The following is a 25,932-nucleotide window of genomic DNA, read 5'->3' as shown; positions in this document are numbered from 1 at the left end:
CACTTTTCACAGCTATTCCCAAGTATTTAAATTTCATTACTTGTTCCAGTATTCCCCCCCATTTAGTGCTAATTTATTTCTTATTAGTTCTTTTTCAATAACCATTGTTTTTGTTTTCTCTGTTGATATTGGCATCTTAAAATTGCTGCTTATGTTAGAGTTTGGATAACTGATTTTGAGATCAGTTTCTACAAGTAATTCTATATCATCAGCATATCCAGTCCAATTTTTTCTTTAATTTGTATTCCATTTGATGTGAGCCACCATAGTTCAGTTGGTAGACAAAGCCCTTTGACTGCAAAGACTGGGTTCAATTCCCATCCATGACGTGAGGAACCATGATCTGGTCTTGTGACTAAATGTGAGTTAGCTGGTCTCATACAGAGGTAGAGGATTTTCTTCACCTAAAAACTTGGGTTTTTCATTTTCATACTTCAGAACAGGCAAACTGGCCCCATGAACACACGGATTTACAGTCATAAATGCATATTTAATCCCTCATTAGGAGAGCTCAACCCATCCTAAGGGATGGGAGAAGAAAAAGGGGGGGAACCCCATATGAAATTAATAAAATTCTATTTTTAATTCGTTTCTTAAATTCTGTTATTTTGTCAACTGTTAAATAAATGGACTTAAAAGGGATTTTCAATGCATTTGTGTTCCGATATCTTATTATACTTTCATTTATTCTTGGATAAGTCAAAGACTTATCATGGAAAGCCCGCCCTAGAAAACAGTATCATACCCACTCCTTGAACTTGCTGACCATTTGTGCTCACTACTATCAGGCAATCCATCATGGTTCAATGACCCTCCATGCAAAGAAACCACTAATTACCCTCTTGCTCACGACTTCCTTTCGTAAGTTCCAGGGATGGCCCCTTGTTCTTGCTCCTATCCCACAAAACAAAATAAATCCCAGTGTCAACCCCGTAACTACCTTAACAGTTACGAAGTCTTAATCATATTACCACTCCTATCTACCAAACTCTGTAGTCCACATTCTCTCAGCCTATCCTCATAACTAACATCGTACATTCCTGATAACAACTTGGTTATCTGCCTCTGCACCCTTTCCACAGTTAACTTATCCCCTTCAAATCCTGGAGACCAAATTGAAGCACAATAGTCCAGGTGTGGTCTGTTAAACAATGGAATGAAAACTATCTCTGCAGGTCAGTGTCTTTCTTGGTATTGCAGCAATCCTCTTGGTTACCTTCACCACCTTTGCAATATGTTCCCTGAATTTCAGGTTTCTATCAATCATCAGTCACAGATCCCTTGCCTCCCCTACTTCCTCCAAAAGAATAGGCAGTCTCCCATCAAAGTATTCCAAATATCAAGACTTTACATTTAGTTGAATTAAACTGAAATTCCCATTCATTTGCTCATCTGTCCAGTTGACTCACTCTCTTGCAGGTCTACCAAATCTGCACTATTATTAATAATTCTTCCCAGCTTCACATCATCTGCAAACAACTGAGTATCACCTTGCAATCCATCAACGTCATTAATATAAAGGTTAAACAATATAGGTCCCGGTACTAAGCTGTGTGGAATCCCACTTGTAACCTTCTGCTTCCTTGATACTGCTATCTCATACACAACTTTGATACCTATCAGATTGCTAATCCCAAATCCAGTTTCACAAACCTGAAATCTAAACCCATTTGCTGCAACTTAAATATCAGCTTATCATGTGGTGCCCTATCAAATGCCTAAATAAAATCCAAAGAAGAGCCTCCTTAAATCCATGCCGACTCTCACAGATAACATTATCATCATCTATCCAATACTGTAAATGATTCATCCCTCTCTTCAAAATCTTAACTACTGACAAAAAATAACTGTCCATAGTTTGACACTTCTAGTCTGCTACCACTTATTATGCAATGTCACTATTTTACTTTCCTACTTGTTGGGCATCTTTCCCATGACCCAACTTTCATTGAAAAAGCCAGATCAATGGAGCTGGCAAAATCAACCTGTGCCAAAATCCTATCCAGTCCCATTGCTTTATTGACATCCAGAATACTCTATTTGAAACACTATTCTTGCACTTCTAAACCTGAAATCTGCCCCATCTCTCTCTAGTATTAAAACAGCTTCTCCAGGTTGAAATACCCTAATAAAGTGTTCAGTGAACAACTCCATTATGTCCTTTGGAACAGTTGTCATTTTTCCGCAATCATTTCTCCTTCTACTGGCCACATAACAAAAGAGTTCTTTAGAATTTTCTTTGGATCTCAATTTCTTCTTCTGTTTCAGCTTTGCCTTCCTTACCATATTAGTCACTTTTCTGGCCGGAGTAATATTCTTCATACATCTGCTCTTCACCCCTCTTCTATAACCTCTTTGTTTTCCTGCAGTTTTCATTTAATATTGTTTGTCATCCACTTTTAGACCAAATTGTGTTTTCTTCACTCGTAGTATACAACTAGCAATTGCTGCTAATAAGCATTCCTTCAAGTTCCCAAGTACTAATAATATCTTTCCGTTCCAATTCCTCCATCCATGGAACTGCCACAAGCTGATATCTAAGACTATTATAATCACCTGCCTTATAATTCCACATGCTTTCCTTTCTCTTTGATACTCCTGCATATCTATTCATCTTCCAAGTTGTTAAAACTACATGGTCACTCTCTCCAACTAGGGAGAGAGGTGTCATATTACTTATCAGATCTTCTGAGGCTCAAATCTAAACCGTTTGAACCTCTTGTTCTACTACATGTTGTTTAAGACATTCGTGCCTCAAGAATTCCAGAAATTGCATTCCTTTACTACTACATACAGGTTTCCTCTTCAACTGATCCTGCTTAGTTAAAATCTTCCATAACAATAATTCTTTTTGCAATTACCAAGCTCAGCTGCCTAAGCATTTCCTGCTCTTCATCCTCTATGTTCCCTGGCTTTTAGCAACACCACACTAAATATCCTGTCCTGCCCACCTCTAACTCACCTCATATGCTTTCGAAACCATTAGTGCCAATCCTCTCCAAATCCTCCACTCTCTGTGAGGACATAAGTCATCAATTATCATAAGCAGCACTTCACAACCATGTTTGCCCATCCTATCCTAGCAAAAAATGACATATCCTGCTATTTCTATTCCTGTCAGTACCTTCTGACAATCTCTGGGCAGGCTAATGCCATTAGCACCACCAATTCATCTCCTTTATTCTGGATACTCCTGGCATTAGTATAAAGAATCAAGGCATTGTCGCTGTTTCTATACTTATTATCCCCTCCAGACTCCACTGGATTCAGTATTACCTGATGTAATTCCCTCTTCTCCCAAGCACCTATTCCTACCATTCACAGTGATAATTGTAGTTTCCTTATACTGACTTGTTCAGAGAACAACATTTTCTCCAGATGCCTACATCCATTATTCAAATGGAAACATCTCTTGCATATAGTTCCTTTGTTCTCCAAGCCTCTCTTTTGACACATTCTGCTATTATACTATTCATTATTGATGTTCTTTTCTGCAGCTCTGCTTTACCATACCTGGACAACACACTCGTCATCTTCCCTCTGTCTTCTTCTGTACAGCCTCAAGCATTAACCTCAGATTTCTTCACCTGATTCACACTGCCTCTCAGGTCATTTGTGCCCACCATCACAATCATCTCATCCATCCTTTCACTTTACTTAATTGCATAGGCACACTATTTTTCCACCAAGCAAACACGCCTATGAAATTCTATCTTGTAGGCCGCAGATCATCGAATCTCTACACGTCACACTTCTTACCACTTCCTTGCTCACCTGCATCTCTCTCTCTCTCTCTCTCCCTCCCCCCCTCCTAATATTTTTTTTGTTCTCCCACTCGCCTGTCGTTCTGTCATCTCTCCATTCCTGGTTCCAGCACAATCTCACCTTTTTCTCATTCTCTCTTTTTTACTGGTTCTCCTATTCTCTTCCCTTTTATCATTCCCATAACTCTCTCAGTCCTACTATGATTCACTTTGCATTTGTGGTTTCCAATAGCCTAATCTCACCTTGTTCCTGATACATTCCACTCTCTTTCTCTATCTGAAAGCTACCTACTCTTGCTGAACATTGATCCTCTCAATTCAAATACTTCACGATGTTTCAAATCTACTGCACTTCCTTTTCTTTCGCACATTCTGCTCATTTAAATATTGATATTAAGCATAAAAAACTTGTTTAATACTGACCACATACAAATATTTTAACATTTGTTGCCTACCAGTTTCGCTAGCAAACTGTCTAGCTTTTTCAAGGCGTTGACAGAAAAGTATAAAAAATACTAGTACATGCAAATTGAAAGGAACATTAAAAGTTGTAAACACTCTAGTAGCTAAGGTTTCACGTTGGCGTGACAGAGTGGACTTATTGTTCTTAATCATTAATCACGCACGCGTGTTTGTTGTAAATGCATAACATGATTGAATGATATATACACGTAAACACAAGAAAGATATGTAATTAACCAAACATTTCAGTCTGGAAATAGCAGACCATCCTCAGTGGTATTACAAGAACAGTTTTAAAAAAAATACAAGTTAGAATACTAACAATAGATCGTTAAAAATAGAACAAGCCAAGTGATGTTAAATCACTTAAGTATGAAACAGAATATGTTGAAGTAGAGACATGATTGGGAAAAAAAAAAATTAATGAGTAATCTTGATTAGACTTTCCCAGATTTCTGATATAGATATATAGTCATTACGATTTAGGTTGGGACGATGGAGCAAGGCCTCCACGCTTTCCTTGAACAAACGTTCAAACCTATAATGGGATCTATGCAAGAGGCAAGTCCTGGACCAAAAGATGCTGTGGTCAGTTTCAATCCAGTGTTGAGCCAATGCAGACTTTTCAGGTTTGTTGTGAAGAATGAAGGATTGATGTTCTTGGATTCTTTTTTCAAGAGAATGTCCAGTCTGTCCAAAATAGGAGAGATCACAGTTCCAAGGAATTTAAAAAACTCCAAGAAGAGATCAAGTTGAGTGTTTGTCTTTAGGAGAAGGAAAATGAGAAGACAATTTGTTAATAGGAGAATACGTAGCTGTTAAATCAATTCTTTAAAATTCTTGCGATAGGTTCCGAAATACCAGAGATATAAGGAATAGGCACTCTGCGTATAGAAACTTTGTTTTGTGGAGGATTATAAGAATTGAGAAGATGTAGAGTACTTTTTTCAGAAAAGCCATTGAGTTTCATGTGTTGTTGGATAGTAGAAAGTTCTTTCTGTAGATAATCAAAAGTAGAAGTTAGTTTTGGTTCTTCTGATGAGGCATTTTATAATTCCCGTTTTTTGACATGGATGATGGGCCGATTCTCTAAGAATATAACGACCTGTGAACGTTGGTTTCCTGTATACTGTAGTTGTAAGAGTATTTGAAGGTGACTGGATGAGGAGAACGTCTAAAAAAGATAACTGGTTGTTTTCTATTTCCATAGTAAACTTTATACGATGATGCAAGGAATTGATACTGTTTAAAAAAGAAGGTAAAGAGTTTTTGCTGTGTGGCCAAATAGTAAAGATGTCATCTATATATCTTGCCCAAAAGGATGGTTGAGGGAAAATAGGTGAGAAGAGGACTTTTTCTAAATGTTCTAAATAAAAGTTGGCTAAAGCAGGAGAAGGAGGACTTCCCATGGCCGTTCCTTCTACTTGGCTGTAAAATTTATTTTTACATACGAAATATCCAGAATGTATTACGAATTCGAATAGTTTTATAATGTCTTCAGGAAAGATGTCAGCAAGTAATTTTAAAGTATCCTTGAGAGATACATTGGCATATAAAGATTCTATATCAAAGCTAACCATAAGATCTGTAGGTTGTAATGAGATATTTAATTTTTCTAAGAAATCTGAGAAGTTTTTTAAAAAAGAATTATAGTTGCCGATGTAAGATTTCAATAATTTAGCTGGATATTTGGCTATACGGTAAGTAGGAGAATCAATACAATCTACTATTGGATGAAGAGGAAAGTCAATCTTATGTATTTTAGAAAGACCATAAAATCTAGAAGGTCTTGTAAAATGAGTTAAGTCTTTCAATTGTGTCTTTATCTAAACTGATGACTTCATCTAAGAGAGAATTTAATTTCTTTAGTTGTCTGTTGGTTAGATTATAATCCATTTCTTGATATGTGGAGCGATCTCGAAGCAAAAGAGAAAGTTTTCTTCTGTAATTTGCTGAGTCCATAACTACTGTTGCTTTCCCCTTGTCAGCTTTGGTGATAATGAGGTGATTATTTTTTCTCAAGGACTGTAAAGATTTCATTTCAGAAGGAGATATGTTGGAAAGAGGAAGTTTGGCCTTAAGTAAAGAAGCGACTTCTAGGCGCAGAGCATTAGCTTTATCACTAGTTAGATGATTGAGATTCTGTTCAGTGTTAACTAGGAAATCTAGATATGGTATCTTATTAGGAACAATAGAAATATCATGTCCTTTTGACAGGATGAGGATTTCGCTTTCAGTTAAAGGACGTCCGGATATTGAAAATCCAATTATTTGGGGTTATGAAGGGCCTGGATTGTCTAGATGAAAGCGCTTCATATTTACAGTTTAGATGTTGACTTAGTTTATTATAAGCACGTTGAGTAGAACGTTTAGCCACATTTAGAACTATGTGAGAAAGACGTGGAGCCAAATTTGTGGAAATATAGGTGCGAAGATCAGAAATATGATGACTGTGAATAGCAAGGTCACGTTTGGCAGCTTTAAGTTGGTCACGGATTAGAGATAAACTAGTGTTCCGGTAAATATTAGCTCCAGGAGATTTTATCGTTTCTTTAATCTTAGCAAAATTGGGAATAATCTTGTTATCGCGGCATTTTTTTAAGAAATTGATCTTTGCTTGTAACCTACTTTGTATAACTGAAAGTTTTCCTAATTTACCGGTTATTTTGGTAGCATTTTCCCTGTGAAGGATAAGAATTTGCTGTTTTAAGGATACTTGTGACATAACACTGAATGATATATGCACGTAAACACAAGAAAAATATTTAATTCAAATATTTCGGTCTGGAAATAGCAGACCATCCTCAGTGGTATTACAAGAATAGTTTTAAAAAAAATACAAGCTAGAATACTAACAACAGAACGTTAAAAATAGAACAAGCTGCGTGATGTTATATCACTAAGTATGAAATGGAATATTTTGCAGTAGCATGATTGGGGAAAAAAAAATTAACGAGTAATCTTGATTAGACTTTCCCGGCTTGTTCTATTTTTAACAATCTATTGTTAGTATTCTAGCTTGTATTTTTAAAAATGTTGTAATACACTGAGGATGGTCTGCTATTTCCAGACCGAAATATTTGGTTAATTAAATATCTTTGTGTTTACGTGCATATATTATTCAGTCTTATGTCAGAAATATCCTTAAAACAGCATGTGATTATTAGCTAGCTGTAGTTCAGATGGATTTAAAGAGAGGATGAGGTTTTTCCCATGAACTGTTAAGAATAGTACCCTGGTTTAAATATTGATGTTATATTCTATTATGTTTTACAACAAATATAGCATCATTACATGATTTTCCCTTATAGAATTCTTATTCTTCAAATCATAATTTAATTATGATTCTAATTATTCTTTGATAATTTTTGTACATATTTTTAGGAGTTTATTCCTTGATAGCTTGGGAATTCAAATTTTATTTCTTTTTCAAATATTGGTAATATAATATTCATTCTCCATTCATTAGGAATCTGTCTTTTCTCTAAGATATGTTTAATTAAATTTCTCATGTTTTCCATCATTTCTTTATCTCCATATTTTAGCATGTCATTGTAAACTTCATCAGTACCATATTTCCTATTTCTCAATTTTAAGATGACATTCTACTAAATTATTTATTCTGGTTTCAACTGTTTTCTGGCTGTAGCAGGTCAGACAGTTTTATTTTTCTTCACCTTCATAATTTGATAAATTAATTTCCCAACTGTTCTTTCTATGACTGGTACATTTATGTATTTAAAAATGTATTTTTGATTTCAGACCATTCTCCATGCTTTTCTGTACTCTGTAAAAGTCTCATTCCAGTTGTTTAGAATAACCATCCTAATATTTTATTTCTTATTCTATTATATTCTTCAATATATGGCTATTATATTAGTTTTATCTTTTAAAATGTTTATTAAATGGATTTTTTTAATTTTTTTATTTCTGATAATGCTTTATCTTAACAGCTCAATAGCACTTCCTAATGTATAGCTGCTACATTAACAAATGTAGATCTTAAAAGCTCTTTCAAGCCATGCCACTGCAAACTTGCATAGACTTAATTCCTCTGAAAGTGTTCTTTATTAACACATTCACATCAGGAAGTGTTTCACATATTTACCATACCAACAGGACTTCTCCTTAAAAACATCTGCAGTATAGTTCCACTATACTGCAGATGTTTTTCCATCTGCAGTATAGTGGAACAGATGCAAAGTTTATATAGCATGTCAGTTGCAAACCTTTCAGTTGAATTTTATTGCCACTTGTTTATGTGTCCCTCCAACATAGGGCAGCCTCCCTGACACAAAGTTAATGCGGCATGTTAGTTGCAACTCTTTTGGTTGAATTTTATTTGAAGCTAGCATTTGTGATTTGTTTTAATGACATTGAAAATTTGGACAAATGTTAGAACTACTGTTTTTAGTTGCATACTGCATTTGGCAGTATAACAAATGGTTTTGCAAGTATCTATGCACCATAGTTTGCAGCAGGAGAGGCGTTTCATTAGGTAGTGCCATTTTCATTACAGTTGTTTAATTGCACTATTCAGTGATACAATCAAACTATTTGTTTTTTTTCCATCTGCAGTATAGTGGCTATTAGAGATTTATATTTCACAAACAAATTCCTTTCTATCTATTCATAAGTTAGTTAGTTTGTTTTAATTATGCTCCTCATAAATGCAAACATGAAACTCTAGAGTTTATAGGATCATGTATTCTTCACTCCATCCCAATATACTTATAATACAAGCACACATATAATATCACAGATGTAAATTACTCAATCCATTTCACATTACGTTATGAAAATTATGGATACAACTACCATGTTAGAGTAAAACTTTAGTTTAATATAAACCAAAATATACACTCGACGTTTCAATCTTCACATTAAGGTCATCTTCTGGAGTACAGATATATATACATACATACACACACACACACACACACACACACACACTACAGTCTACATGGCATGCTAAAGTTACTGATCAACTGCTAAAACTATCTGCCTCACCTCTGGTGCTTAAAAAAAATCCTCACTACATCAAAGCTATAGTCCTGTTATTATTATCATCATCATCTATTAGGTTACAAAGTTAGTTTAAGCTGGAGAGTAACATGTTCATGCAGAAAATAATAGATAAATAAACAGAAAATAAAATTGCTTATAAGTATACGTATAAATTGCAACTGGCATGGATAGTGGCCAATAAAAATGAAAAATTGCTTAGAGTACTAAAGTCAGGGTTTGCTGGAAACTAAGTGGGCTGAATGTGTGCCATCCAAATTCTTGGGATTTACGCCCCTATTATTATTATTATTAAGATTAGGGTGGTTAATCAAAATTTCACAGGATTCTTTAAATTTTCGTTCATACCAAGTTTTTGTATAATGCAAAGAACAAGTACTTTTCCAAATAATTTGATGTAAGGTGTTAAGAATGTGATCTGAGAGGCCTGCTTCAACAAAATTATTATATTTAATGTGTCATTTTTTTTATGGATAGGGATTGTACATCCAGATTCCCCAATATAAGGTAAGTTACAAGTGCAATAAACTCCAGGGTGTGCCAATGGGGGAAGAGGATCCTTAGAGGTGTTGAATGTTTTTTTAATTTTAAAGGTGGTTTAAAAGTGGCATTAAGATATAATGATCTAATATTCTATTAATTTTTTCTGATAACCCTTTAACGTATGGAAGCGTTATGGTTTTACTGTAATCTATATTACTTTTTGATGAAGTTTTAGGAAGAATTTTATTAATAGTGTTTTTGCTATATCTGTTACTTATAAAATTTATTGCTAATAATTTTTAATTCTTGTTTAAGAGCTTGTTCATTAGAGCAAATTGTTATAGCTCTGTTTTTGAGGGTATTGATGACTCCAAATTTTTGCCATATCACCACTCCAAAGGGTGGCGATATGGTTAGCATGTATATATTGGCCAGTGTGTGCATAGGCTTACAGTAAACAGTGAAGGATAGACTGCCTGAGGGAAGACATGTGACTAGTGTATCCAGGAACAGGAGCTAGTTCTAATTTTCAATTTCAATAGTAAATTGTATATGCTCATGTTTGTTCAGATGGCTAAGGAATGTGTTTAACAGTTTGGGGGCCATCTGCCCACCAAACATCATTAATGTATCTAAGCCAAACTGTAGGTTTTAGAGTAAAGGAATCAAGAGCACGTTGTTCAAAAGCTTCCATATAAAAATTAGCAATTGGGGGGGGGGGGGGAGAAGATAGTGGTAGTGAGCCCATGGTTGTACCTTCTTTTTGTAGGTAAAATTTATTTTGCCACACGAAGTGAACGAAACATAGTATGTGGACAAAGAGAGCCATAATATCGTGCGGAAATTTGTTCTGAAAAGAAGAAGAATTGAGTCATTGATTGGGACATTTGTGAAAGGCCAGAAACGTCAAAACTGACTAATAAATCATCTTTGCTGAGTGTTATGTTTTTAATTTTGTTTATGAAGTGTTGCATGTTCTTTATATAGGAGGGAGAATGACCTACCAACTCCTTGAGTTGTCGACACTAATTTCTTGACTAGGTGATAATTACGGCTCTCTATTCCCTCAACTATCAGCCGAAGCAGAATTACGTTTGTGTACCTTGGGAACACCATATATTCTGGGAGAACAGGCGTAATGGGTTTTTTTTTTTTTTTTTTTTTTAAACAGTGCCTGATGGCCAAGAGGTGACAAACAAGTAATTTCACAGTTTTTTTCTTTATCCTGTTGGTCGGATTATAGTTCACAAGCTGATAGGTGCTGCTATCAGAGACTAGTTGATTCATCTGATCTGTGAAGGATGACCGTGGCATTACCTTTGTCTGATTTTGTTATAATTATATCTTGATTAGCTTTTAATGACTATTGCTGCTAGTTCTGTTTTTGTCAAATTGCTACATATGGTTTTCTTTTTATTCAAACCATTGCTGGTTTCTAAACCAATTTTATCAGCTATATTTATTTGGAAGAGATTTAATGCCTCTTTCTATGTGGTATATAACATCCAGTTGATTAACAGTTCTAGGTGCTACTGCGAAGTTTATGCCTTCATCAAGTGATAAAGGCCTAATTGTAGCCTTTGATCAGTAACTTTAGCATGCCATGTAGATTGTAGTACAGCTTGTTTCTTTGTGTGTGTGTGTATATATATCCAGAAGATGACCTTAATGTGAAAGTTGAAACAGTGTATATTTTGGTTTATATTAAACTAAAGTTTTACTCTAACATGGTAGTTGTATCCATAATTTTCGTAATGTATTCTGATCACTGTGTAAGCACGAAAGGAAGCATTTTATATTACTGAAAGTATTTTTATTCAAGCCTATTCTTCCTCTTCTTTATATTTGCTATTCTTTACATTTTTAGTAAATCAAGTATAGTAACTAATAATCAAATATATCATTCTCTTTAGTTTTTATATATATATATATATTCTGCAAAGACATTCCTTTTCATCTATCCCCCCCCTTCAAGGTGAGATTAGTTACAATCTAAGAAACCGTTACGAAAAGCAGAGCATTCGACTATTTGTCTAGCATGACAGATAGCAAGGAATGCTTGCATTTATCAATTTAACATACTGTGCCCTCATGCAAGACACTCATCCTTTACTTGATGAATAAATCATCTTAAGCTAATTAAGATATTTTTTAAATGAATGCCTTAGATTTATGTGAAACAAAATGCATACTAGAAAATAAACACCAACTTTAATCATTTTAAAGAAATACTAATGTATAATATCTATTGCAAATAATGAGGATTTATAAAACAAATGCCTTATTAAATTTAAGTTACATCCCTTATTATTCTTACTTTACTGAAATTACCTAATATCAAAAAGGAATTTAATCTATACATGCCTTTTTCAGAGTGTATTGAAGATCAGAAAGGGAAACTTACTTAAAATCCCAATTTCTTTATCTTCCAGTTGCTGCGATAGATTTTTATACATCTGAGCATCTCCAGTTCCAAAATCAGCTTGTATAACAAAGGTATCTATGCCGAAGTCTGCTTCTATATATTTAAAAAAGAAAAAACTTTTGGCACTCTTTAAAGCACAACCAAATTTTAATATTATTCCAAAAAAGGTATAACCTTCCTCTTCGCTAATCTTCATATACACAGCAAAACTTCATAATATCCTAGTGCTTACGCTATATGCAGTTAGTATGTGCAACTGCTCACCCACTCACAGAGGAGAGCATAATGGACTGACAACTATTACATTTACTCATATACAGACTAAACATAAGCCTCTTCGGTCTTTTTACTTTCAATTATTTCAAGAAGCAATAGATCAAGTCACGTGTGTAAGTCACCAATTTTTATTATTATTATTCTGATAATAGAGAAGAATCATGATTGTTCTAGACTGCAAAACCATGTTTATCTAGATCAGAAGAGAACCAGTATAAAACAAAAATATTGAGAAGATGTTGGTGCCCAAGCTCCGTGCTTGCCACTATTAAAGATTATGGTTGACTTTCCATGTGCGTGTGGGAGGGTGAAATTTTAAATTTCAACTCTACCTCTTCAGGCATATTGAAATTTGCACCTCTTTATAATTTGAGCAATATGATTTGTCAAAAAAAGGTGACATGCTAACCAAGTATTGTTGGTATAAGCATAACATCTGTAACAGGATGAAATGCCAACCACCACTGTACTATTAGTATATTCTACAAACTGACCTGACCATTTAAAATTACTGGACTGATTATTATCGCCTCTTTGAATGTGAATATGGAATAAAACTGAAAGGGCAGCTGCTGCTGTGTTCTTCTGTTCGCTCAGGCTGCCTAACTCAGATGATTGATACACAGGAAGCTAATACAGTAATCTCTCAATTATGTAACACAACAGGAAAACAATTTACTAGTCAGATAACTGAAGAAACAACTACCCAAAGCCATAACAGGAAAATTATTTACAATGGATTACTGCAACAATCTTTATCAATGATAAAGATTGTTGCAGTAACACATACCATTCTGTTTCTGTCTACAGGAAACATACTTAAGACCCAATGAGGACCCTAGCTTAATGAATTTCACTGTTACAGAACTGGAGGTAGTCCTGTTAATGGAAGAGTGGCTATCATAGTGAGCAGTCATACTTCTTTCCATCATGTTCAACTTAATACCTCCACCCAGAAACAGCTGCAATTTGCCTATCCATGAGATTTCTTATTACAATATGTTCAATTTATTTACCATTGAGTGCAGAGTTAAATGAAATCCATCTTCATGCCTCATCTCGCAAATGCCTGAACCCACGCTTCTTATGGATGACTTTAATGGTCACAATACTCTGTTGGGTAATGCCAACACAAATAGACGAAGTTGAAAGAATACTTGACAATGACCTCTCCTTTTGAATAATGGACTCAATACTTTCTTCCATATGTCTAATAGCTCAATATTCGGCAATCAATCTTACAATCGGCTCCACTTCCATTCTTCTGTTCACATGGAATGTTGAAGAGAACAAATGTAAGCAATCACTTGCCTGTTCTTTAAACACTGTATTCACTGAATCGTGTTCCCCTACACAGTTGCTCATATGGAAAATGGACCAGGCTGGCTGGAACACTTTTTCCCATTTTGCAAAATTCAATGCTGGTCAGTCCAACACCTATCAATGAATCAGTCAAGTATGTAATAGATTGCATTGTCTAGGCAGCAACAGCCTCCATTCCAAGAACATCTAAATTTCCACTCTATCCAAAAGCTTTGGTGGAACTCAGAATGCCAGACAACCAAAAAATCCACACAGAGCATGGGGTATTTGCTCATTTGATGAGCAATTTATCTCATTTAATCAAATGATCAGTGCAAAATTTGTACGGGATAAAATCCAGAAAATGAAAGGTAGATATAGAACACACCATTTGTCTACCTTAGACCATAATGGAAGTGTTATTGCTGATCTCAAAGCTACTGCAGACACTCTGGGAGAAAATTTTGCCAGAATCTCAGCAAAAGCTTCATATCCTCATTTTTTAATACTAAACAAGCAGCGAGAAACAAAGGCTAAATTTTTATACTAAATGGGCTTGAGTTATACAATCTGCCATTTGTTAAGGAGGAACTAAAAGAGCCCTTTTACTATCTCACCCTAGTGCAGTAGGGCCTGACGACATCCATTATGAAATGATAAAACATCTACCATCATCTTCTATGGATCTCCTCTTAATATACAAGAGCATACTTGCAAAGACTTTCTGCATTCTTGGCATAAATCAGTTTGCACTGCTATCCCAAAACAAGGAAAGGATCAACACAAGCAAATAATTATCAACTTATTGCTCTGACCAGCTGTCTTTGTAAGATATTAAAGAAAATGGTTAATACTAGACCTCTAATATTTAGAGAGCAATGATCTCTCCAATACACAATGTGGCTTCTGTAGATATCGTTCAACTTTAAACCATTTGGTTCCTTTAGAGACTCGTATAAAAGATGCAAGTCTCAAGCAAGAACACGTTTAAGGGTGGTGTTTTTTTTTTTTTTTTTTTTTTTTTTTTTTTAAAGCAAAAACTTATGACACAGCCTAGAGATATGGCATATTAAAAGACCTTTATAACCTAGGTCTCAGAGAACATCTTCCTGTATTTATTAAAATTTTTCTGTCTCAGCAGACTTTCCAAGTTAGAGTAAGGAGTACACTATCTTGGGGAAACATCCCATTCGTAATGCATATCATTACGAATGGGATGTTTCCCCAGACTCTGTCGTAAGTGTGAACCTTTTTGCTATCAAAGTTAACTCAATCACCGAGCAGTAGACAATGCTCTATATATTGATAACTTCACAATTTACTGTCACTCTCATAACATGAGGATAACTGAAAAACAACTAAAGCAGCAATAAGCATCTGTGTACACTTTACACAGCTCTGATCCTGTACTCTATACAAGATCTATTCATCCAGATCCTGAATTAAGAATGGGATGAATTGTTATTTCAGTAGCAACAGAAGCCAAGTTCTTGGGATTCATCTTTGACAGTAAACTTACAATTGCACACATTTGTCAATTAACAGTCAAGTGCAAGAGAGCATTGAATCTCCTTCACACCCTATCCTCTACTGAATGGGGATGTTGATTGATCTTCATTGCTTCATCTTTATTGTGCACTTATATGTTCAAAGCTGGATTATGGTTCTCAAGTCCATTGTTCTGCAAAACAGAACAACGGGCGATGGTTGGATCTCATTCATCATCAGAGTATAAGGATAAATATCGGTACCTTTCACATGTCAGCCACGCATAGTCTTTATGTTGAAGCAAATGAACCAGCTCTATCACTTAGACAGAAACAGTTCTCTTAATTATGCCCTAAAGATAAAGTCTCTTCCAGATCATCCTATGTGGACTCTACTTTTCTCTGCATTGAAAAGTTCAATGTCACACGACAGACTGCCATATGACCTTCTGATATGCATGTTAAAGAATCTATGCAAGCTGTTCGCAACACTGCCTGCCAAACATAACAGTATCCCTCCATGGCAGGTTTACACTCCATCCTACAACCTCACAGAAGTCTCATACTCCATCTGTTCTACCTACAACTGCTTAATGCACATAGCACAGCCCACTCTGATTTCTTGTCCATCTATACAGACGGCTCAAGAACTGATATCTGTGTAATCTGTGCTGTTGTGTTTCCTGACATTATTATCTTGAACCAGATCCCACCTGATTGTATTAATTATACAGCCGATTTGCATGGCATGCAAATTCACACTTTTGGTAGCAGCTTTCATATAAAAGAAAACAGCTACCAAAAGTGTATAATTTATACACTCATTGAGCTCTTTTACAGGCTATCTCCTCTCCAATGTATAATCCACATCCAGTGCTGTGCGAGGCATTACACCTGTTGTACAAAATGAAAACTCTTAATTTTGATGTTCGGTTGTGCTGGATTCCCAGTCACATTGGAATTAACTGAAATTAGACTGCAGATGTAGCTCATACTTTCTCCGTGTATTGTTTGGCAGTACCATATATAGGCCGCAGACAGTTTATAACAGAGGTGTCAAACTGGTGGCCCGTGGGCCACATGCAGCCCCCCAAAGCAATTTCTTGCTGCCCACGACTCCTCAAGGAAAGATTAAAAAAAAGGATGGTTGCTTTTTATAATAAAACAGAAATACTGTATTTACTCGAATATAACTCTCCCTCGCATATGACTCTCACCACTGTACCCTGATTTTACTTTATGAAAAAAAAAAAAAAATTACAAAGCTGCAATAAACATACATCACACACGAAAATCAAATTTAACCACTTTCACGTCGGGACGATGCCTCGTTCCCCATGGTAAACAACATGCCCTCCCAACTACCACTATATTGCAGATGCAAGAAAAACAAGTAGTTTTATTGCACCACTGAATAAAGTATAGAGGCATTTGCTGTCTGTGTAATATATTTCTTTAGTTTGATTAGAGACAACCGGGATAAAAATGGCACTAACTAATGAATCGCATGTACCCTCCCACATTAACCATACTGCTTAGACTCGAGAAAAAACACACGTTGCACAAGCAAACATGGTATCTAACTAAAAACTATTATTTTTAGTTAGATGTGTGGGAGTGCACCCAGTAACTCAAACACAAAGCTACAATAAAATTCATGAACGCGTTAAAACTAAGACATATAGAGTGAATGTTATGACAGTTTCAGATATTATGGAATTTGGTTGAAGAGAATTAGCGTTTCAACTCAAAAATGTTGGCTTGACTGTTTTGGTAATGCGATCTTTTGTTAATACTGCACCAATCATCTGCACATCTTCATAGATGTTCTATCTCTACCATTGCTATCTATTTCACATTCTGCTTTCGCTTCTCATTAGACATTCGTGAAGGATATTCATTATGTATCTAAAATCTTGTAAATTAATTGTAATTTTTACTTGGAAATGGGAAAGACGACGCTATTTGGATAGATGACTTTGACAATTCACACAAGGAAACCACTCTCGAGGCTGGAAGTAGCTATAACGAATAGGAGATTCTTGGTAAGTCATCTCAGTATTTTTTTCTGAAAATTTTAGTTTCTAAAAATCTCCACATACATCTCGTACCATGATTTTATAGCTTTAATTTTGGAGAAAAAAAAGTGCGAGTAAATACAATATTGATTTATTCGTCTTAATATGACATTTATAGTTACAATATGGATGCAACGATCTGCTATAATTGCAATAATAAAAATTTATATCGCAACTTCAATGTTAGATCCGATCCTAATCAATCTTAAACTATATTTATGCTTTCATTGCTAATTTATAGCACGCTGCTGGTAGCATGCTGAAAAAGCTGAATTCTATTGGCTACCAGCTGTTCACGTGACACGCAGCATACACTCATGCGAATCCAGCTATGAGTTTATAATTGCCTGCTACACTCAGTGAACATTGAAGTCAGTGTGCCAAACACGATTCAACGACAACCTAGCAGTGAGAGAATCTCTTTTATTATATTTTTTAATTTTTTTTTTTTTTTATTTGCAATAGTATCGTGCACTGGTCTACAGTTTTGTGCATTTTTATTCAAACACGTTTATAAAAATTGTTAATAATATATTTATTCACCGAGGCAATGTCGCTTTCCAAACCAACAAGAAAAAGAAAAATTGCTGATGAGGAGAGAAACAAAGGACAAAATTGTGTGCATTATTTGTAACAAAACAATTAGTGTCGCCAAAGAATATAATATAAAAAGGCACTACGATAAAATTCACAAAGAACAATATTCACACTTTGAAGGTGAATATTGTTTTGAGGGTGAACTGAGAAAAGAAAAATTAAAGAATTCACTTCAAAGTCAACAATAAATATTTTCAAAAATTATGAAAGACAATGAATCAGCAGTGAGAGCCAGTTATGAAATCAGCTATTTATTGGCAAAACATTCCAAACCTTTTAGTGACAGTTCCTTAAGAAGTGTATGATAAAAGCAGCCAAAAACATGTCCCAAAATGTGCAAATATTTCGAGAGATTTCTTTGTACAGAAATACTGTGATCGAAAGAATAACCGAAATGGCAGATAATCTGTGTGACCAGTTGCAAGAAATATCTGCAAACGTACAGCGCTTTTCAATTGCACTTGACCAAAGTTTTGATATTCACAACGTGCCTCAAGTTGCTTTATTTCTTCGGGCTTGCGACGACAATATGAATATTACTGAAGAGTTCTTGGAAATGATTCCCATCCATGGAACCACTACAGGAGAAGACAATTTTTGATGCCATGTGGGGCATTTTGGAAAAATACCAACTTCCTCTGAACAGGCTCACTGCAGTGACAACCGACGGTGCTCCAGCAATGACAGGATAAAGTACACAGGAAATACTGTGAACTTCACCGATCCAGAGGCTTCAATCACCACCAGTTTGCACAATTTCAAAAAGATTGTGAGAGTGAATTTGAAGGGCTACCTTATTACACAGAGATTCATTGGTTATCTTGTCCTAAGGTTCTAAAAAGCTTTTTTTCTTTTTTTTTTTTTTTTGGAGGAGGAGATCAAATTGTTCCTAGAAATGAAAAATCGCGATGTTGCATTTCTTAATGATCAGACATAGGTACAAGGATCTAGCATTCTTAGTTGATATTAGAGGGCATTTGAATGATTTAAATATCAAACTTCAGGGGAAAGATCAGTCAATAACACATGTATGATGCACTGGCAAGTTTTAGATGTAAATTAGTTTTGTTTCAAAATCATTTAAAAGAATATTCTAAATTACTTTGCTAGGTGTGAACAGTTGAACAATAAGAATCAAAGTTTTACCTTTTCTCAATATTGTCCCAAACTAGAAAAGATAAAAGGAGAATTCGATAGGCAATTTAAAGATTTTAAGGATCAAGATGTTTCTTTTGCGTTTTACAGATCTTTTTCCTTTAATTTCAAAAAAAGCTCCTATTTGTATTCAAATGGAACTTATTGATTTCCAAAATGATTCCATTCTGAAAGTAAAATACCAAGAAGTTGATGTATCAAAAATAGTTTAGGTCAAAAACATCAGGAAATAAAAAAAAGTTTGCAGCAAATATTCCATGTTATTTTGGAAGCACCTATTTATGTAAACAATTATTCTCATGTATGATAGATAACAAAACAGCCCACAGATCAAGATTAACCGACATCAATCTTTCTGCCATAATGAAGGTCGTATGCTCACAATTTTGTGTCCAGATTTTGGCAGGCTGGTTAATAATCAACGTTGTCAAGTGTCGGAAAAAAAATAAAACACTGAAATTAAATTACTATAATTATAGTATGCAAGTATATATATTTAACCCGAAAAATCATTTTACCAAAATATTTTCAGTAACACTTAAATTTTCTAAAATATAGACTACCCCCCCCCCCAAAAAAATAGAAGTAACTTATTACAACACAAACAAAATATTTCAAACTAACAGGAGGCTCTGTAAATTTTTGTGATGGTTATTAACCAGAGTTTATACTTTTTGTTTAGAATGTGTAAATATATAAATATCTGATTTATTCAAATAAAATTTGAATAAATATAAAAATAGGAGCCATTTCGAAATTAAAGGAAAAAGGATCTGTAAAAGCGAAAAAACTTCTTTAGCTTAAAATGTTTAAATCGCCTATCAAATTCTTCTTTTATCTTTTCTAGTTTGGGACAACACTGAGAAAAAGTAAAACTTTGATCCTTATTGTTCAACTGTTCACACATAGGAAAGTAATTTAGAATATTCTCTTTTACATGATTAAATGCCAGCCTGGTTTGCCAAGCATTAGCGTATCCGCTCCATAGCCAGAAAGCTGTGGAGCAGATCCCACCATGGGCATGGATGTTTTTGATTGTCTATGGAAATACTAGTAGTGGTGGTGGAGGCAGTAGATGGAGTTGGTGTAGTTGTAGTTAGTTATAGTTGGTGGAGATAGAGTTGTAGGGTAGGTGCTCTCCCTCGACGAGTCCTTGGACTTCCTGGAGTTGTCACGTAATAATAAAAGTTAATTTCGGTTTAATTTGGATTAAATGATATCTATTGTAAATATTAATATAATAAAAATATTCTTTATATTTATTTATTTTTTGAGTTGTCATAATCATACAATTATTTTATGTCTTGTAATGAATTAGAATAAATAAAATTCATCATCATCAAATTCCTGCCATGTACCCTCAAGGGGTGTACAGGATATGATAGTACTACACTAGTCTTTAAAGGAATGCAGAGAACCGAACAGGCTTTCTGACCTAATGTTCAATCCTAACCTTCTCGTGGTGCACCCTGTTGGGTATCTACCTGGATACTGAACGAACGAGGATGGGCTGGCAATTTGGGATTTAGCCAACCAAATTGTATTCTTATTGGTTAAACCAATAAGAATACAATTTGGTCGGCTAAATCCCAAATTGCCAGTCTATCCTCGTCAAAATATAATGATGGTACAACACTAAAAGTCAGATATTGAAAATCTCAATTCAAAGTATAATCTTTGTTATTAAATTTTGTGCAATACTGTTCATTTGCATTTATCATCATTTTTAAAACAAGGAATTTTTTAATCATGAAGAGAAATTTACTAATTTTATAAATAAAATTAGTGTTATTAATTTTCCAATTTAGTTGTACTCATTTTTTCACTTCCCTTCGATTCTAATTAGTGCAGTTTTTTTAGTTGAAAATTTTTTGCAGTCCACTTGAGATAGTTTTATAGCAAATGGCCTGCATTCCAATTAAGTTTGATACTCCTGGTTTATAAGATCAAAGCTAATTGCTCAATGGCAGGAAGCAGTGACAAACACATTATATGACATTAAACCTGTAATTTAACGCTGGTATTCTAGTCTATGTACAAAGAGAAGAGAAGTTGTTTTTGCTAGGTTTGGAACAGGTTACAGTCATTACACATATTTACTGGAGGGTTGATTACCCTCTCATGCATGAAACCTAGTGATAGTTTTCATATGTCAATTAAAATTATCACTAGTTTTACCTATCTAGCCAAGCCATATATACTTAGGTAGATGTTAGACTCAGAGTGCATGATGTTTTCAACTTTTTACAAAGAATTAATTTGTATAAACACATTTGACTGTAATTTTGTTTATATATGGGTCAAAGCTGTATAACTGACAGGAGACCTCCACATAGCCTTTCAAGGAATGCGGAGAACTGACCAGGGCTTCTGACCTAATGTCCGATCCTCACCTTCTCGTGGTGCACCCTATTGGGTATCTACTTTGATACTGAACGAACGAGGATGGGCTGGCAATTCGGGATTTAGCCGACCAAATTGTATTCTTATTGGTTAAACCAAAATAAAAAATGATGGTACAACATGACAAAATTTCATGCGGCTGGGGCGTCGCCCGGTTAAACAAGGCCCCCGTTGTTTTCGCCAGGGAACCAGGGTAAACAGCGAAAAGTCAGCTACTGGAACAAATCTGAAAACAAACCCTGAAGCCTGAATGGCAAAGAAATGGAGCTAGCTGAGGAATTAGATAAGTACCAGATCGACATAATAGGGGTGACTGAAACAAAAAAGACCAAAACTGGCGAGACCTTTCTGAGCAATAAATACAAAATGTTATATTCAGGCAATGACAATCAAGGAAAAGAAGGAGTAGCCATAGTATTCAACACAAAATCCGAGGCTAATCTTCTTGAATGGCAGGCAGTCTCAAGTAGGGTAATGTGGGCAAATATGAGAATGGGGAACTGGACAATGAGACTTATTTGTGCCTATGGTCCCACAGAAGGTTCTACTAAGGTAGAAGTGGAGGAATTTCTTGACGCTTTAGAAAAAGCAACTGACACAATGAAAAAGGAAAAGTTGATCCTTGTTGGGGATCTAAATAGCAGAGTAGGAAATGATTGTGAGACATACAAAAATATTTTGGGAAAATTTGGAGAAAAGAGCAAAGCTAATAATAATGACAAATATCTGTTGGATTTCTGCTCAGGAGATGGACTGATTATTACTAACACCATGTTCCAACATAAAAATGTGCACAAATTCACATGGAGAGAAGAGGCTAAGAATAAGAAAAGTCTCATTGACTATGTTATTGTTGATAGTGATGTTTTCTCCCTGGTGCAGGACACCAGAGTGTACAGAGGATTTGAAATTGGAAGTGATCACTATTTGGTCTTGAACAGGATAAAATTGAATTTCATATTGAAAAGAATAACATGTAAGAAAGTTTTAAAGCAAATAAAAGTTGAGCAGCTCTCAGATGTGAACTGTAGACTAAAATACAGAAAGATTATTGAAAAGAAAATGAAAGAGTTTAAGAACAGGAATCAAACCTTGGAGATTCAGTGGCAAACTCTGAAAAAAACATCGATTCTGCCAGAGAGGCATGTGGTGAGGTTGTCTGCAAGGATAAAAAATCAGAACTCCCTGGTGGACACAGGAAGTTAAAGAGGCAGTGAAGGAAAAGAAGAAAGCATATCAAAAGTTCCTGGCAAATAAGACAGCTTTTACTCTTACAGAATACAGAGACAAATGTAAGAAAGCTAAACAGTGTGTAAAACTAGCTAAACAAAATTCATGGGAGGACTCTGACAAGAATATAGAAAATAAATATCAAGAAGGTGGCAAAATATTCTGGAGGTTGTTGAAGAAGCTTAGGAATGGAGGAAAGAGTGCTGTAAAAGGAGTTAGAGATGATAAAGGTGAAATGGAAACGGTAGAAAAAGATATCCTTGAAGTATGGAGTAATTACTTTGAAAAACTGCTAAATGAAACAAACAGTGATGACAGCACAGTGATAAAAAACACTCACCAGGCATGCAGTCAGGAATACATATCCATACTTGAAGTAGAAAAAGCCATCAAAGGCTTGAAATGTGGAAAGGCAGCAGGAATAGATATTCGACCAGAAATGCTGAAGTATGGTGGTATAAAAGTCTTACAGTGGCTGCACTGCATAGTTCAGAAAGCCTGGACAGAGGGACGAATTCCCGATGATTGGGGTAGAGCTCTCATAGTACCCATATATAAAAAAGGAAATAAAACTGAATGTGAGAATTACAGAGGTATTTCCCTACTCAGTGTTCCTGGCAAGATCTATGCAAGTATACTTGAGAAACAGTTGAGAAGAATTGTGGAAGAAAAGCTTGGTGAAGAACAAGCTGGATTCAGGCCAAATAGAGGCTGTCAGGATCAGATCTTCACTTTACGACAAATAGTCGAGAAAGCATGGGAATATAACAAAGATCTGTATTTAAGTTTTGTCGATTTGGAAAAGGCATATGACAAGGTGCCAAGAGAAAAGCTATTCAATATGCTGCAGTTATATGGTGTCAATGGGGCATTATATCAAGCAATACTTAGTCTTTATTTGAGTTGTAAGTCAGCAGTTAGAATTCAAGGAAGTACAGGAAGATGGTTTAATGTTAAATCTGGTGTGAGACAAGGATGTACATTATCCCCTCTGTTATTCATTATCTATATGGATCACATTATGAAGGAAAGTGGTATTAAACCTGATATCAAAATTGGAGATGTTAATGTCAGCTCTTTGCTTTATGCGGATGATGTTATACTTCTAAATAAATCCGCTACAAGTCTGCAAGATTCTCTGACTAAATTCAATTGCTGTTGTAATAGATATGGTATGAAGGTCAGCAATAAAAAGACAAAGACAATGAAAATAGGCAGAATCATTGAAAATGTCAACTGTGTTATAAATGGAGAACCTGTGGAACAACTAAAACATTTCAGCTACTTAGGCACGATTTTTACTGAAGATGGTAAATTAAATATAGAAATAGACAACAGAATCGACAAAGCTGGTATATTGGGAAGTTAATTGAATAAATTCATATGGAATAAGAGAGAAATTAGTCGGAACACTAAATTAGCTGTATACAAGACAGTGTTCAAACCAGTTTTAACTTATGGATCTGAGAGCTGGGTCAGAAGTAAAACACTTGACCAAAGACTAGAGACCGCAGATATGAGAGTCCTGAGAAAGATTAGAGGCGTGAACAGATGGCATCAATGGCAATATCATGTTAAAAATGAGGATATTAGGAAAGAACTTGACATTGTCAGCATCCAGGAATGCGTTAGCAGAGCTAATCTCAGGTGGTATGGTCACTTAAATAGAATGGGAGAGGAAAGATTAGCAAAACAAGTGTTCTCTGCCAGGTTGGCAGGAAAACGACCCAGAGGAAGACCATGATATAGGTGGATTGATACGGTACAAAGTGCCTTAGACGATAGAAATATAAGATCTGATAATGTTGGAGTCTTGACAAGTAACAGACTGATTTGGAGGAAAATTGTAGATAGGAAGTTAGTAATGATGTAATTTTTTCATGTAGTACTGTCATATCCTGTACACCCCTTGAGGGTACAAGGCAGGAATTTGATGATATATATATATATATATATATATATATATATATATATATATATATAATGCATTGCTTGATTTAATTTTTGTGTATACATTATGTACTAATTTCTCTTTGAATATTTACATGCTGATGTAGCCTTTGACTGTGCATTGCTATGACCTGACCTATAATTTTGTTTATATGTAGATACTATATTGCTTAGCTTGGTTTTTGACACATGCACATTGTTTACTGGTTTGTCTTTGATCATTTATATATTGCTGTAACCTTTGCTATGGTGCAGCATGACCTTCGCTGTTCTTGTGCCAATAAACCAACCAACGGTTTGAAACATTCTTACTTCATTGGTGTTAATATAAATCTGAACACTTGTTTAAAGAAAGCACTAAGGCCTTACTTCACTATCTGAAGTTAAATTAAAATAACTTGCCTCTCTCTAAGATATGTGAAAGTCTTAATGATATAATCACGTAATCACAAGAAAGATATTTATTTAACCAAATATTTCGGTCTGGAAATAGCAGACCATCGTCGGTGGTCTGCTATTTTAACCAAATCTTCCAGACCGAAATATTTGGTTAAATAAATATCTTTCTTGTGATTACGTGATTATATCATTCAGTCTTATGTCGCAAGTATCCTTAAAACAACAAATGTGAAAGTCTTATTTTAATCACACATGAAATTTTTTTTTAAATAGTTAATGAATTATATCACACAATATTTCCTTAGTTATACCACTGTACATTGTTTTATGGATAACATGACGTGGCTCTTACTTTTTCAAATCAATCCATTGTTCATGTCATTGTAACTAACTATTGTCACCAATCACAATGGCCTGTAATATTCAGGATAAAATACATGACTTTAAATAAGCAGTATTATTTAACACTTTTTTGTGTTAATTGAAGAAATCGTTATATGGCGTTTTTCAATTTCCAATCTCATATGGAGGTAGCAGGGTTTTTTCTTCTGGAAACTGGTTTTTTCTTCCCATGTACAGGCAAAAAGCCATGAGAACATATGCAATTTACAGACAAAAAATAAATACTGCTGTTGGGGTGGTGATGGGAAGTAGACGGACCGATGGTAGTTGTGTCTTTGTGTGTATTTGGAGAATTAAGTAGTAGGGGAGATAGTGAGGTATGTAGCTGAGCAGCATCTTCCCCCGACCACAATAAGTCCTTGGACTCCTGGGAGCTGTCACGTAATAACATACAGAGTTCAAATAAATAACTGCTGACTTGCAGCCTAAATATAAGAAATGCATTATTCTACATAAGATTCTATTTAATGTTTTAAAAAGATCTCTTGGTATTT

The 25,932-nt window shown here is 35.0% G+C and overlaps 1 protein-coding gene across 1 annotated transcript in view; it reads right to left on the bottom strand.

Moving 5' to 3' along the window:
- Nucleotides 1-25,932, bottom strand: part of LOC150097439 (inactive hydroxysteroid dehydrogenase-like protein 1) — a 184,196-nt gene that overhangs the window by 112,018 nt on the left and 46,246 nt on the right. Inside the window, exon 3 of the mRNA XM_090406724.1 lies at nucleotides 12,139-12,252. Coding sequence (XP_090262850.1) covers nucleotides 12,139-12,252 — 114 coding nt within the window. The remainder of the gene's footprint in view (nucleotides 1-12,138; nucleotides 12,253-25,932) is intronic.

This window comes from Typopeltis vanoorti, chromosome 17 (genome assembly GCF_054136105.1).
Source record: "Typopeltis vanoorti isolate ZY-2024b chromosome 17, IOZ_Tvanoo_1.0, whole genome shotgun sequence".
NCBI classification, from domain to species: Eukaryota; Metazoa; Arthropoda; class Arachnida; order Uropygi; family Thelyphonidae; genus Typopeltis; species Typopeltis vanoorti.
The sequence above is the reverse complement of the archived record's forward strand: the minus strand, read 5'-3'. Positions and strand labels throughout refer to the sequence as shown.